This window comes from Crinia signifera, chromosome 1 (assembly GCF_055691185.1).
Source record: "Crinia signifera chromosome 1, ASM5569118v1, whole genome shotgun sequence".
NCBI classification, from domain to species: domain Eukaryota; kingdom Metazoa; phylum Chordata; class Amphibia; order Anura; family Myobatrachidae; genus Crinia; species Crinia signifera.
This window is the reverse complement of record NC_139217.1, coordinates 442,136,736-442,153,504: the sequence shown is the minus strand read 5'-3', so window position 1 is coordinate 442,153,504 and position 16,769 is coordinate 442,136,736. Positions and strand designations below refer to the sequence as shown.

At 47.8% G+C, this 16,769-nt stretch overlaps 1 protein-coding gene across 1 annotated transcript in view; it reads left to right on the top strand.

The window, feature by feature from the left end:
* The first annotated feature begins 13,985 nt into the window (after nucleotides 1-13,985).
* The window catches only part of LOC146020567 (chondroitin sulfate proteoglycan 4-like), a 33,182-nt gene continuing 30,398 nt past the window's right edge, over nucleotides 13,986-16,769 (top strand). Inside the window, exon 1 of the mRNA XM_083153789.1 lies at nucleotides 13,986-14,284. Within this exon, the coding sequence (XP_083009915.1) occupies nucleotides 14,200-14,284 (85 nt within the window). The 5' untranslated portion in view covers nucleotides 13,986-14,199. The remainder of the gene's footprint in view (nucleotides 14,285-16,769) is intronic.

The window sequence follows — 16,769 nt, the reverse complement described above, 5'->3', positions numbered from 1 at the left end:
TTTGGTGGACAATGTTCCTGTTTATGAAACGTATTGTGAATTTTGGCTTAATCTGTGTGGCATTATGTGAATTCTGGCTCAATCCGTGTGGCATTATGTGAATTTTGGCTCAATCCATGTGGCATTATGTGAATTTTGTCACAATCCGTGTGGCATTATGTGAATTTTGGCTCAATACGTGTGGCATTATGTGAATTTTGTCTCAATCTGTGTGGCATTATGTGAATTTTGGCTCAATCCGTGTGGCATTATGTGAATTTTGACACAATCCATATGGCATTATGTTTATTTTGGCTCAATCCATTTGGCATTATGTGAATTTTGGCTCAATCCGTGTGTTATTATGTAAATTTTGGCTCAATCCGTGTGGCATTATGTGAATTTTGACACAATCCATGTGGTATTATTTGAATTTTGGATCAATCCATGTGGCATTATGTGAATTTTGGCTCAATCCGTGTGGCTTGATGTGAATTTTGACACAATCCATGTGGCATTATTTGAATTTTGGCTCAATCCGTGTGGCATTATGTGAATTTTGGCTCTTTCCATTTGCCATCATGTGTAAGGGACAAGTATAATGGGGTCTAGTATTTTGTTGCATAATGTGTAGAAGTTGTATATGGTGTTGTACACTACACTCAAGGACACGCCCCCTGTTGAGTGGCCACACCCCATTTTGTCACCATGGTGGGCCTGCATACTTTAAATGCCAGGGCCTATTTTTAATCCCATTCTCACCCTCTCTCTGCTGCTCTCTTAGCATGTACACTGGCACCACTAACACCGCCCCTCCCCCACCTAAACCCTCTTTTATCATGGTGCCCCCCCTGTCATTTTATCCTGGATCCACCCCTGGGTACGGGCAGTTGGTGAGAGTAAAGGTGCCCATACATGCTGCGATTATCGCATGCATTTTGTACTTTTAAAGTACAAAACGAATCGCATGTGCGATAATCGCACCGTGTACCTGCGGGGATGCAATGCGATGCACGTCCCCGCAGGTACAATATTGTAAAGCACAAAAAGTATCTGCAGGCAGTACTTTTTGTGCTTCATTGCATCGCATTGCATCAGTACAGGAGTACATGCGATGCGATGTCCATTAGTACCTAAAAACAAAAGTGGCTAAAATTGCATCTCATCGCATTGCACCCACAAAGTATAGTACATCGCATTGCATCCACTTCAAGTGCCAAAATCACATGGCAGCTTGAAGTACAAAACGCACAGCACACAAAATCGGTGCGTGATAACAGCCAATACCGCCAGCACATGTACGGCGTGCACTAAAGTGGCTAAAATCGCATCTCATCGCATCGCACCCACAAAGTACAGTACATCGCATTGCATCCACTTCAAGTGCCAAAATCACATGGCAGCTTGAAGTACAAAACGCACAGCACACAAAATCGGTGCGTGATAACAGCCAATACCGCCAGCACATGTACGGCGTACACTGCTGTATTCAAAACAGAGGCTTATCCAAAACCTAGCTCTCTCTGCACCTGTTACATCTGCTATAAAAGCAGCTTTGCAATCAGGTCTGAATCAGGCCCACAGAACACCTGGCTCCTGCAACTGTGTCGGAGCTGACACTGCAGAAATGGCAGTCTCCTGGGGCAGCCCACATCTCACAGAGGGGTAGATGTATGAAGCGGTGATAAGGGAGGAGAAGTGATAAAGTCTGGTACTTTATCATAGGCAAATCTGCTCCTGACTGTTAAGTTACAGGCTGGGTTTAAAAAGGGACAGTTTGGAGCTGATTGGCCGGGGATAAAGTACCAGGCACTTCTTATCACTGCTTCATACATCTACCCCTGGGTGGCAGAAATGGGGCGTCAAGACGCTTAGCTGTGCCTCCCCACAAAGCCGAGCCCCTTCTTCAGTGGCTGCCCCACCCTGTGTGGAAGGGGTGTTGCCACTTACATGGTTTTGTTTTATTTCATACAATGCATAAATTCCTAGACTGAGATTTTAAAACCTATAAAATCCTTAAAAGTTGGATTAAATTTTTTAAAAAAAGTTGTTTAGATCCTAAAAATCTGGGGCTTTTTCCACGCATTACTACCCACAGATTACAAGAATAGGCCACAGGTTGATGCTCCATGACTACTCATTGGCCACTGTTGCTGACATGGTCACGCAGATGGGAGAGGTCATGCTAGTGGCTTCTCCCTCCTCATCCTCCTCCTCCTTCTCCTTCTCCTCCTCCTCCCCCTCCTCATACTTGCCTACTTTTGAAAACTAGTTTCAGGGCGTGTCTAGTTCCATATATGGAGAGATTGTGAAAAGAGATTGTGAACGTGGCACCTAGAAGCGTGGCTGTCCTGAGATGAATCTTTTAATATGACTTATATCCAAATGTAGATGAGCCCCAAAGCAGTTGGTAAGAGCTACTATACAGTACTTGATAAAGTTCTGGGAAATGGTGCTGATGATTCAATGTAAATGTATCTAGCTCTTGTTCCTTTTTCTCCAAAAAATGTAACAGTGTAATGTAGGCTAGGTGACATGAGGGAGATTGCTAGACTAATGAGGGAGAGAGGGAGATTGCTGCTATTTCAGGGAGTCTCCTGCAGAATGCAGGAGGGTAGGCAACTATGCGGTCCTCCTCCTCCTCCTCACTTATGGTGGAAAGTTACATGGAGGACTAGTGCAGGTATGACCTCTCCCACCTTGGGTGCAACAGTCAGTGATTTACGCCATTGTGACATTATCATACATAGATAGTGTCTCTAAGCATATGCATTACAGTGCCATTGACTTTAATGTAATCACCATGGCAGTGCCCACCCTGCAAAATCTCAGCTGACTGAACCGTGTACGCCAATACATAGTAACCATTCATACTTCCCAACATGAAAGGACATTTCTTCAGTGCAGTGTTTCTATCGGCAATCTCTTACTGATAATTGATCTTCACTTCCTGTCATGACAAACATGTCATATAGAGACTACAAGACTCATCAATGCTAACATTGTAACTGTATACACATGGCTTTTACCATTACATATTAACTGGAACATTAATTAGCTATAACTATCTAGATAGTCTGAAAATAATTGGGAAAAAATTAACTGGCAATATTATTATTATCCATTATTTATATGCCGCAACAAGGGATCCGCAGCGCCCAATTGAGTAAAAAAAAAAGAAAAAAGAAAAACAATGACTTCCAGTTGAATATAATCTTTTTCTACACAACATTTTTAATTGAATTGATATAACAAATGTGAGCGACGCTGGCATTTTTAGCGGATATTTTGAACATCTCTTTCACAGATGTTGACACTAAAAAACATCTGTGATGGCACCAAATCGTGTGGTTATCTGCCACGCTGATACTCATTCCAGTGTCCGCTGCTGATGCAGCTATGGTTATGTAGCCGGCATCGCTCACATTTGTTATATAAATTCAAATAAAAATGTGTAGAAAAAAATGATATTTTCTATATAAGGTAACATCACAGGTCATGATTAATAAAAATGTCTGCTTGGCAATTTTCACACCTATTTTTATCAATTCACTTGGCACTTAAACGGTTAAGTGACTGAAGGGAAAGCACATAGGGAAGAGTGCCCTGCTCCTTAGAGCTTACATTCTAAAAGGGGGGGGGGGGACAGACAGATAGGCAGGGGGTGACAGATGGCGTAGACATGGAAAAGTAGTCCAGAAATGCAATATACCAATGTTGTATATAGAATACTAACAGAGAGAGTGCCTCATGGAAAAAGAGGGAATGAGTGAAAGAGAGAGAGTAGCGATAGAGGGAGTGGAGAGAGATGGGAAGGTGCAAGAGAGAGAAAGGGAGGGGTGTGAGCAGGTGTGAGAGAGAAATAAAGAGGGGATCAAGATCAAGTGAGGTTGCCAGGGAGAGAGAGGGGGTGTCAGCTAAAGAGATAGAGTATCAGGGATTGAAAAGTGGAGAGACAGGAAGTGAGAGGGGGTGTCAGGGAGAGAGAGAGTGGGAAGAAAGAGAGAGGGGGAAGTGTAGGGAAAGAGATATGGAGCAGAGAGACCGCAGAGTAAAAAAAAGAGACTATGCGGCAGAGAGAGATTAGGAGAGAGGTGAGAGAGATGAGGGGAATGAGTGAGGATTGATAGAAAGAGGGGACACATAGAGAGAGAGAGCATGGAATAGAAAGAGGTGGTGGGGGAGCAATGCATGGAGAAAAAGAAAGGAGATAGAGAGCAAAGGAGTGCATGGGAGAGAGGAAGGGGGTGCAGGGGAGGGAGAAAAAGAGAGGCGATAGAGAGCGAGGGAGTTCAGGGGAGAGGGGAAGAGAGTGCAGGGGAGAGGGAAAGGGGGTGCAGCGGAGGGAGAAAAAGAGAGGAGATAGAGAGCGAGGGAGTGCAGGGGAGAGAGGAAGGGGGTGCAGGGGAGAGGGGATGGGGGTGCAGCGGAGGGAGAAAAAGAGAGGAGATAGAGAGCGAGGGAGTGCAGTGGAGAGGGGAAGGGGGTGCAGTGGAGAGGGGAAGGGGGTGCAGCGGAGGGAGAAAAAGACAGAAGATGGAGTGTGAGGGAGTGCAGGCGAGAGGGGAAAGGCGTGCAGCAGAGGGAGAAAAAGAGAGGAGATAGAGAGCGAGGAAGTGCAGGGGAGAGTGGAAAGGGCTGCAGCAGAGGGAGAAAAAGAGGAGGTAGAATGAGAGAACGCAGGAGAGAAAGAGAGGAGGGAGTGCAGGGAGGTAGAAAAAGAGAGAGCAGAGTAAAGAGGGAGGGAGAAAATGAGAGAGGGAGGGAGCGCAGGGGAGTGAGGAGCATGGGACAGAAAAAAAAGAGAAGGAGGGGGAAATCCGAAAGGGTGAAGAAAGTGAGAGAACGAGGAAGGGGATGGCTGGGCCAGAGAAATGGGGGAGACGGGGAGGAGGAGGAGAGAATAGTGGAAAGAGGGTGAGTAAGACTGTACTTCCTAATTTACCACCTAGGCACCACTACCCCTCCCTCCTACAGTGAGAACTATTCACCTTCGCCAGGGCCTGAGGAGACCCACGCCATGGTCCTGCACTCACCGCCACCACCACAGGGGTGCCTGGGGTGCTCCGGTGCCTTGCGCCGGTTCTGATCATACCCAGCGGCAGCTGCTACCTCATTGAAGCAGGGGAGCTATGGATTCTGCTCCCAATCGTGGTCCCATCACCTGTCTACAGTGCAGATGACAGGTGCTAGGGCCAGTGCTGAGCATGTGCGGGATGCAGTCCTGAAGTCCATAGGCAGAAACCACTACTGAAAAACCAAAAATATAGTTTTTTAAAGAGTGTAACTAAAATGATTTCATCCACCAGAGGGCACCATTGCACTGTTTGTTCTGCTGACAAATCAAACAATTCCAATAAAATTTAAAATGCTCTATTTGTTTTAAAGTGTTCCAAATATGTAACAAGAATGTCACAAATACATGTTATCCTTTATACAGTAGGTTTCATTTACTTATGTGTTGGTAAGGGCTTCATAGTGATTCTAATGCACTCTTATGGGGCCTACACTAAAACATTAAGGGTCAAAAGTAAGGGTGTGGTACGGGATTCCGACAGTCGGGATCCCGACAGTCATTATCCCGACATCGGGATCCTGACTGCCCGGAGTCAGACAGCATGGCGAGCGCAAAAAAGCCCCTTGCGGGCTCGCTGCGCTCGCCACGCTGTGGGCACGGTGGCTCGCTACGCGAGCCACCTATTCTATTCTCCCTGTATGGGGGTCATGGACCCCCACAAGGGAAAATAGCGGGTGGCCGTTGGGCACCCGGCTGTCGGCATTTTGACAGTTGGGATCCCGACTTTGGGTAAACGACTGTCGGGATCCCGACTGTCAGGAACCTGTCCGGCACCCAAAAGTAATAGGGTTTGAGAATCAAAAAGTGAGAGATTTTGGGAGAGTTTTCAAAATTTTTAAAGCGGCAATAATTTACACTGGAAAAACCAGGTTATTTTGTCATGTAAATGATTGTTGCTTTAAAAAAAAAAAAAAGGGAACATTATTAATTAATTATTATTAATGGGAAAACTCTCCCAAAATCTCCCACTTTCTGATTCTCACACCCTATTACATTTGTCCCTGAATGTTTCAGTAGTTTATTATACAGCAGCTTATCCTGGGGGTGGTGGCCCTTAAGCTCTAGTGTATGTCCGCCACACTCGAGGGCTTCTGGTGTCTTCACCTGGTAGGTGATGTCCTTAAAGCTCTTTTGCATTTCCACCGCCCACTATGATGCCTGGCAGTGGCGTAGCCGTTCCCCCCCGCCGTTAATGGGGAGGCGCCTCCCCCCCCCCAGCCGCCGGTGCCCCCCATCGCCGCAGGCTTACCTGTCTGCGTGTCCGGGCTCCCCTCCTGGCTTCAATTAATTCTATGCAGACGGACCACAATAAAATGGCCGCCCCCATACCGCAGACAGTTTCAGAGAACCGTCTGCTTTATGTGGCGGTCATTTTATTAGTGGTCCATGTCCATAGAATTGATTGAAGCCAGGAGGGGAGCCGGGATGCGCAGACAGGTAAGTCTGCGGGGGATGGGGGGAGGGGGCATTACTATAGCACCGCAGCCCCCCGGCGCCCCCACATGCACAGTGCCCCCCCGCGACCGCGGGGGCTGCGGTGCTATAGTTACACCCCTGATGCCTGGGCACCTGCAATCTTTGGTCACTCTTGAATGCTCCTTCCACACTTGCGGACTGCCAGCCGCTGCCTCATGTAAGTCAGTCAGGAGGGGTGGGACAATGATACAGCATATACACTTGTGATGGACTGTGGGCCATGCTGAATTCAACCGCATTGCCCTCGCTTTTGATGTATTCTGTCATCCTGCACATACACTCAGAGGCAGAACTAGTGAGTTGTGGGCCCAGGTGCAAAAATATGCTTTGGGCCCCCCCCCCTATACCCAAAATGGGAACATTGTGCGCTGAAGGCAGGTGGCAAAAATGTAGGGCATAGCTTTGTGGGAAAGTGGCGTGGACAGATAATAGTGTCACAGTAATGTCTGTTATTCACATTAAAACACATAGTAGTGCCACTTGTACATATTGCACCAGGTAGAGCCCCTCATACCCCTTTCAGATTGCATTTATAACCTGGGTTATTGCTGGGTGGAGGTGCTGTGTGAAAGCACCAAACTGAATAACCAGGGTCAAACAACCTGGTATTTCAACCTGAGTTATAAGAAGGGTTATACCCAGGTTAACCTCTGTATAATGGGTGACATGGGTTTAGTGTGAAAGAGTTGGTCCCAGAATCAAAATATTGGGTCCGACCGAGGATAGCAATCTGAAAGAGCCCCTTAGACACAATGCGCCAGGATTATGCACACTACAATGCCCATTGCACATTGTCATGCACTGTAATGGCAATTACAAATTGTCACACACTGCAGTACATATTACACATCATGCTGCACACTCTCGTGCTACTTACACATTATGCCGCATACAGTAATGCCCATTTCATACTGTAGCACATTGTAAAGCCCATTACATATTGTCCCACATGTGTATTGCCCATTATACATTGACACGCACCATAATGCCCATTAAACATTATGCCACACATATAATGCCCATTACACATTATGCCACACACATAATGTCAATATGTATATATTTGGTGAGCTCTCTCCTCCCCGTATAAGAGGGGAGGAGGGAGCTCACTGACACGGCCCTGTGTGGTGTGCGCTCAGCTCCTATGCTTGCTGAGAGGCTCATACAATCATCGACAGACATTTGAAATACAGTAGGATAGTGAGCCAATTGGGCAGTCAATCATTAACTATAGCTGCCAGTCCTTGAGCTCTGATAGGCTGGTGGGCAGGAGCTATATTTCAAATGTCCGTCACCGCTGGTTTGAGCTCCTCAGCAGCTTAGTGCACATCACACACAGCCATGGCGGTGGGCGGAGAGTGGCCATGTGCTGCTCCCCTCCTTCCCCCCCCCCCCCCCCCTAGGATCCAGCACTCATGGCTGCAGTCAATAGGGAATGTTCCTGCATACTAGGGAATGCTCCTGCAAACTAGGGGATGTTCCTGCACACTAGGGAACGCTCATACATACTAGGGAATGCTCCTGCACACTAGAGAATGCTCCTGCACACTAGGGAATGCTCCTGCAAATTAGGGGATGTTCCTGCACACTAGGGAACACTCATGCATACTAGGGGATGTTCCTGCACACTAGAGAATGCTCCTGCACACTAGGGAATGCTCCTGCAAATTAGGGGATGTTCCTGCACACTAGGGAACACTCATGCATACTAGGGGATGTTCCTGCACACTAGGGGATGTTCCTGCACACTAGGGAACACTCATACATACTAGGGGATGTTCCTGCACACTAGGGGATGTTCCTGCACACTAGGTGATGTTCCTGCACACTAGGGGATGTTCCTGCACACTAGGGGATGTTTCTGCACACTAGAGAATGCTCCTGTACACTAGGTGATGTTCCTGCACACTAGGTGATGTTCCTGCACACTAGGGAATGCTCCTGTACACTAGGTGATGTTCCTGCACACCAGTGAATGCTCATACATACTAGGGAATGTTCCTGCACACCAGTGAATGCTCATACATACTAGGGAATGTTCCTGCAAACTAGGGGATGTTCCTGCACACTAGGGAATGTTCCTGCAAACTAGGGGATGTTCCTGCAAACTAGGGGATGTTCCTGCACACTAGGGTACACTCATACATACTAGGGAATGTTCCTGCACACTAGGGAATGCTCATACATACTAGGGAACGCTCCTGCACACTAGGGAATGCTCATACATACTAGGGAATGCTCCTGCACACTAGGGAATGCTCCTGCACACTAGGGAATGTTCCTGCACACTAGGGAATATTCCTTCACACTAGGGAATCTCATGCACACTAGGGAATGTTCTTGCACACTAGGGAATATTCCTGCACAATAGGGAATCTCATGCACACTAGGGAATGCTCCTGCACACTAGGGAATGCTCCTGCACACTAGGGAATGTTTCTGCATACTAGGGAATGCTCCTGCACACTAGGGGATGTTGTTCCTGCACACTAGGGAATGTTCCTGCACACTAGGGAATGCTCTTGCACACTAGGGAATGCTCCTGCATACTAGGGGATGTTCCTGCATACTATGGAATGCTCCTGCACACTAGGGAAGCTCCTGCACACTAGGGAATGCTCATACATACTAGGGAATGTTCCTGCACACTAGGGAATGCTCCTGCACACTAGGGGATGTTCCTGCACACTAGGGGATGTTCCTGCACACTAGGGAAGCTCCTGCACACTAGGGAATGCTCATACATACTAGGGAATGCTCCTGCACACTAGGGAATGTTCCTGCACACTAGGGAATGCTCCTGCACACTAGGGAATGCTCCTGCACACTAGGAAATGTTTCTGCACACTAGGGAATGCTCCTGCACACTAGGGGATGTTGTTCCTGCACACTAGGGAATGTTCCTGCACACTAGGGAATGCTCTTATACACTAGGGAATGCTCCTGCACACTAGGGAAGCTCCTGCACACTAGGGAATGCTCCTGCACACTAGGGGATGTTCCTGCACACTAGGGAAGCTCCTGCACACTAGGGAATGCTCATACATACTAGGGAATGCTCCTGCACACTAGGGAATGCTCATACATACTAGGGAATGCTCCTGCACACTAGGGAATGCTCTTGCACCCTAGGGAATGCTCCTGCACACTAGGGAATGTTTCTGCATACTAGGGAATGCTCCTGCACACTAGGGGATGTTCCTGCACACTAGGGAATGCTCCTGCACACTAGGGAATATTCCTGCACACTAGGGGATGTTCCTGCACATTAGGGAATGCTCATACTTACTAGGGAATGCTCCTGCACACTAGGGAATGCTCCTGCACACTAGGGAATGCTTCTGCATACTAGAGGATGTTCCTGCAAACTAGGGGATGTTCCTGCACACTAGGGTACACTCATACATACTAGGGAATGTTCCTGCACACTAGGGAATGCTCATACATACTAGGGAACGCTCCTGCACACTAGGGAATGCTCATACATACTAGGGAATGCTCCTGCACACTAGGGAATGCTCCTGCACACTAGGGAATGCTCCTGCACACTAGGGAATGTTCCTGCACACTAGGGAATATTCCTTCACACTAGGGAATCTTATGCACACTAGGGAATGTTCTTGCACACTAGGGAATATTCCTGCACACTAGGGAATGCTCCTGCACACTAGGGAATGCTCCTGCACACTAGGGAATGCTCCTGCACACTAGGGAATGTTTCTGCATACTAGGGAATGCTCCTGCACACTAGGGGATGTTGTTCCTGCACACTAGGGAATGTTCCTGCACACTAGGGAATGCTCTTGCACACTAGGGAATGCTCCTGCATACTAGGGGATGTTCCTGCATACTAGGGAATGCTCCTGCACACTAGGGAAGCTCCTGCACACTAGGGAATGCTCATACATACTAGGGAATGTTCCTGCACACTAGGGGATGTTCCTGCACACTAGGGAAGCTCCTGCACACTAGGGAATGCTCATACATACTAGGGAATGCTCCTGCACACTAGGGAATGTTCCTGCACACTAGGGAATGCTCCTGCACACTAGGGAATGCTCCTGCACACTAGGAAATGTTTCTGCATACTAGGGAATGCTCCTGCACACTAGGGGATGTTGTTCCTGCACACTAGGGAATGCTCCTGCACACTAGGGAAGCTCCGGCACACTAGGGAATGCTCCTGCACACTAGGGGATGTTCCTGCACACTAGGGAAGCTCCTGCACACTAGGGAATGCTCATACATACTAGGGAATGCTCCTGCACACTAGGGAATGCTCATACATACTAGGGAATGCTCCTGCACACTAGGGAATGCTCTTGCACACTAGGGAATGCTCCTGCACACTAGGGAATGTTTCCAGAGCCGGCCCTAGCCTAAATGATGCCCTAGGCAAGATTTTGGTTGGTGCCCCCTACCACCGCCACTAGTTCCGCCTCTGACCCTGCTTCCCTTTCCCAGTACCATCAACAGTCATCATAGCAGTCATCATTTTGGTGCTCCTACCCGCAATATTTTAAATAGAAACAGTGCACACATTTGGTGCGCAGCCCAAACAGGGGTGTGTTTTTGCTGGGAAGGGGCATGGCCACACAATAGTACCCCCAATTCACATTATGTCACACAGTAGTGCAACTTTATTCACATTACATCATGCGATGGTGTCCCTTATTCACGTTACATCACACAGTAGTACCACTTTACCTTATATACATTTTTCCTCACATTATTCACATTATACCCTTAGAAAAAAATCCTGAGAAAATATTGTATTTTAAGCACCACCATGGCCACACTGCAACCCAGCACAAAGCAGTGTGTGCTGGGCAGAGGAGAAGAGCTTCAGCTGCTGCTGACTTAAGGGGAGGGGGCCCGGGGCCCCCACTGGGCCCTTCCACCAGACGTTGGCCTGGGTAATTTGTACCCCCTACCCCTTTCTCTCAGCATCCCTGATAATACCACACAGTAATGCCCCTTACACATGACACACATTATTAAAGTCCTTATAACCATAATGCCCCTTACACATTATGCCAACCTTTATTAATGCCCTTCATACACATAAAGACACACATAATGCCCCTTACACATATGTTGCACATTATTAATGCCCTTATACACATGACACACATAATGCCTGTTGCACAAATGTCGCACATTATTAATGCCCTTATACACATAAAGACACACATAATGCCCCTTACACATATGTTGCACATTATTAATGCCCTTATACACATGACACACATAATGCCTGTTACACAAATGTCGCACATTATTAATGCATTTATACATGACACACATAATGCCCCTTACACATATGCCGAACACTATTGCACAGCCAACCCACCCACAGACAGCACTCGCACAGCCGCTAACACTGTGACCTCTGCCTCTGCTTGTATACAGATGTTTCCTCATACATCTTGACTCAATAGGCCATGCAGCTCCTGGCCAGTTCTGCTAACGTTGGGTGTCTTTTTTGCTGAAAATTCGTCTTATTTGCATTGTTATGACCAGCACACACAAGGAGCTTCCAATGATTAAAATTATATGCGGCATGAATATATTCTGTGTGCGACTGTGGCTCTACCTGCATACGGAATGCTATGTTACAGTGATTTCCATGAATACACTATTTCATATGCAGATACAGCCTCACTCACACACAGAATATAGGCATGCTGCATATCATTTTAATCAGCAGAAGCTGCTGATGCCCCTAGGCATTCCAAATGCCCTAGGCAATTGCCTAGTTGGCCTATGCCTAAGGCCGGCTCTGAATGTTTCTGCATACTAGGGAATGCTCCTGCACACTAGGGGATGTTCCTGCACACTAGGGAATGCTCCTGCACACTAGGGAATATTCCTGCACACTAGGGGATGTTCCTGCACATTAGGGAATGCTCATACATACTAGGGAATGCTCCTGCACACTAGGGAATGCTCCTGCACACTAGGGAATGCTTCTGCATACTAGAGAATGCTCCTGCACACTAGGGGATGTTCCTGCACACTAGGGAATGTTCCTGCACACTAGGGGATGTTTCTGCATACTAGGGAATGCTCCTGCACATTAGGGAATGTTCCTGAACACTAGGGAATCTCATGCACAATACAGAATGTTCCTGCACACTAGGGAATATTCCTACACACTAGGGAATCTCATGCACACTGCAGAATGTTCCTGCACACTAGGGAATCTTCCTGCACACTAGGGAATGCTCCTGCATACTAGGCAATGTTCCTGCACACTAAGGAATGCTCATACACACTAGGGAATAAACATGCTAACTAGGGAATGCTCCTGAACAGTAGAGCATGCTCCCCGAACAGGGGGCGGGCTTTCATTGGCCCGATGGGCAGCGTTTCAGTGAATTTACACTGCTTACCGAGACAATCTGAATCACTCCAGAAGTTCACATTTCCCTTGAAGCAATGTGGAGTTTGGTTAGTGCGACCAGTGCTGCAGACACCAGAGGTCTCACCAGCCATTCCAGGTGGCCCCACAATTTCTGATGGCAGCCCTGACACTAGGGAGCAGGGAATGCTCATGCACACATCGAAAATGCTAATGCAACGGGTTGGGATCGTTTGCACCGTGCCCAAAGCAAGGGGATGCGGTGCACTGTAAACTGTGTCCATATCAACTGTGTCGAAATTCTGGTAAAAAAACAGAGTACTTGTGTAATATCTGGGCGCCCGATTTTTTTTTATTGTATTGCATCGCATTGCATCACATGCAATATAGTGGCATACAATTCATGTGATGCAATTTTTCATTGTAAAGACCCGATTTTTCATTGTATAGTCACCCATGGGTGTTTTTATACCCCCACTATCCAACTACGCATGGAGTTGATTTTATATAGTGTGGTGAGCGCAGCGAGCCACCGAGCCCGAAGCATGGCGAGGGGACGCAGAATACATGTAAAGTAATCCGCGTCCACTCGCCACGTTTCGGGCTTGGTGGCTCGCCACACTATATAAAATCAACTCCATGCGTAGTTGGATAGTGGGGGTATGAAATCACCCATGGGTGACTATATAGTTAAAAATCGGGTCTTTACAATGAAAAATCGCATCGCATGCCTTAAGTAGTGGCATGCAATGAAAATACACAAGTACCAAAAACAGTGAAAACCCCATGTCGACCTAATGCTTAGGTCGACCTATTGACCTGTCGACCTTGCCCCATGTCAACCTAAACCCATGTCGACCTAACGACTTTCGACTAACTTCTTGTAGACCAAATGACTGTATACCAATGCAATGTATTTGTGGCACCAGTTGCGCACCTTTAAGGGTAACTTACTGTAATGCATATAAGCTACTGTATATTGTACACTATGATTACATAATGGCAATATCCCCTCCCCCAGCTGCATTTTCTACAACCCAAACAAACCCCCATGTCCCTCCCCTGTTCCCCAGCTGGTGTCTCCCCCTCCCTAGAGTAATGAAATCTCTGCCGTAGACCAGACACATGGGAAAAGTTTGCAGCCAGCAGCCCTCACTCCCCAGTCCCCTCCTCTCCCACCCCGGGCTGACGTCAGGTCGCTCTGCGTGCTGCGGGAGGTGTGCGGGCAGCCGGCTGCTGTGGGCACGGGGGGCAATGGAGTTGGGAGCACTCTAGGTTCTCCTGTGAACTCCCTGCACGAAGAATGTCCTGCTGGGCGGCCGGCTTCTCCTCCGGAGTCATTGTACTGGGAGTCCTGCTGTGCTGCAGCTGCCTGCAAACTAGGGCAGGTAAGATACACGGTGCCCGCACACTGTGTATATTCTGACACTGTGCCCCCACCCGCCCTGTGTGCACTGGCACAGAGAGCAGCCTACCTGTGCACCGGCCCAGTGTACTCTGACACTGTGCTGCCCACCTGTGCCCCCACACACCTTGTTGTGTACCCTTACACTGTGCAGCACTTCTGTGCACACTAACACCGTGTACAATAGCACTGTGCAGCCCACCTGTGCCCCCACCCTGTGTATACCATGACACTGCAGCCCACCTGTGCCCCCACCTACCCTGTGTACCCTGAGCCTGTGGAGCCCACCTGCACCCCATTGTGTATACACTGGCACTATGTAGCCAACATGTTACTGAGCACTATGCAGCGCAGCCTCATCTATGCCATCAGCCTTCCTGTATTTACAGCCTCACCTGTGTCACCCTGCGGCACACCTGTGACCCTTACACACTGGTACAGTACTGCCCCCCCTGTGCCTACTGGGCCCCTGCAGCACCCCCTCCACCCTGTGCCCCTTAATATTATGCAGCCCCACCTATCCCACCAACCTTTACTGTTTACTGGCACCCAGGCATAATCAGGGGAAATATACACAATTCTGTTCACTATGTCTATGCGGTGGGCACTATGTCTATGCGGTGGGCACTATGTCTATGCGGTGGGCACTATGTCTATGCGGTGGGCACTATGTCTATGCGGTGTGCACTATGTCTATGCGGTGTGCACTATGTCTATGCGGTGTGCACTATGTCTATGCGGTGTGCACTATGTCTATGCGGTGTGCACTATGTCTATGCGGTGGGCACTATGTCTATGCGGTGGGCACTATGTCTATGCGGTGTGCACTATGTCTATGCGGTGGGCACTATGACGATTAGGAGAAATGTGCAATATTTCGAATGAAAAGTGAATAATTTCATTCATTTATTAACTTTTATATATAATTTGCTGTGTTGTGTGGACGTCCTAGGTATTTGCATGTAGGGTTTTCATTGATTTATCTAGTTTAAAGTTCATACCTAGAACCTAATCTCTGTAGGGAGGGCTGAACTCGTTTGCACGTCTGTTTTGAAAGGGTTAAATGGACGGTCCGTGTGCGGGTTGTAAGCAGGCTGTTCTGTTTTATTCAGTAATATTAAGCAGTATGTTAGAGGGCTCGTTACATTCATTTTTTTGTCAAAAACTGCCATTGAATGCCACCGGCAAGGGGGTTTGTATGGCGAGGACCGCTGAAAAACAAGCCATTCTCACAGTCAAACCCCTTTGCTAGCTGCTATCCATATTGAATGTTCCAGCAAAATCCTCAGCGAGGATTCCCTTAAATGGCGAGGTTCGCTGCAAATGCAGCAAGTGCCGCCGTTTTAATGGCCTTACTTGCTGTTTTCACCTCGCTGAGAGGAACCAGCAAGGTGGAAACGGAGAGTAAAGGGAACGTCGTTGAAAATTCTGATGGCAAGCTGTCGGCACTGCTCGCCGTATAGCTCGCTGTCAGGGGCTCGCCGCCTGCATTGAATATACCCCATTTTGTATGTGCATTACCTCCATAAGATGTAAGATGATGATCTCATTACATGAACTTGACAAAATTATTTATAGTACTGTGTCATCTGCATGTAACTGGGACAGTGATGATGATAGATGGGACCCTGGCATCCCTACAGGGGATCAGAAGGCACGCTAACCCTCTCCCCACCTCAATTTTAGTAACCTAACCCCACCCTGCAACTTGACTATAACCCTCCCCACTAGTACCTAACCCCTGCACACCGTTGCCTAACCCTAACCCACCTTAAAGGTGCTTAAACCGGACCCCCTTCTCCGATGCTTAACCCTACATTCACATACTAGTGGCTAAACCTAAACGTCCCCCGCACCCAAGGCTGCCCCGCTTCCAGCATATTTACCAATCGGGATGCCGGCTGTCGGGATTGCAACATTGGCATCCTTATCTATTCGAGGTTCTGGCACCTGTCTTCTGAAGACAGTTGGGATGTCTGCGTCGGTATTACGGCAGGAGAACAAGTGCTTCAATGCTCAAAATATGAGAAGCCGCGATAACTCTTTCCTTTAGCATTTTAGCAGTAGAAATTAGTTATCACTGCTTCTTCTCTGAGGGGAGAAGTGGCAACCAATCGTCCTCGAACCGCCCGGGAGCTCCCCAGGTGGCAGGATTGCATGCAATCCCAGCAAGTGCTGTCGGAGGCTGTCTGATCCGATGGGTCTTCCATGCAGCCTGATGCTACGAAATCGGGCAAAATCACATAAGTGTATGTCTGTACACCGCGAACTTGCTCATTAGGTGGCATATGATATGTATTGCTGATTTCAGTTCTGTTCCAACATAGCATAATCTGTGTAGAGTTTATAGTCTCCCCTTGTTTGTATTGGTTTCTCTTGGTGACCTATTTTCCTGCCAAAAAATATTAGGTTATTTGAGTTGAATGCAAATAACCGGTGTTGTATGTGTTATGTGCTATAAAAATGTA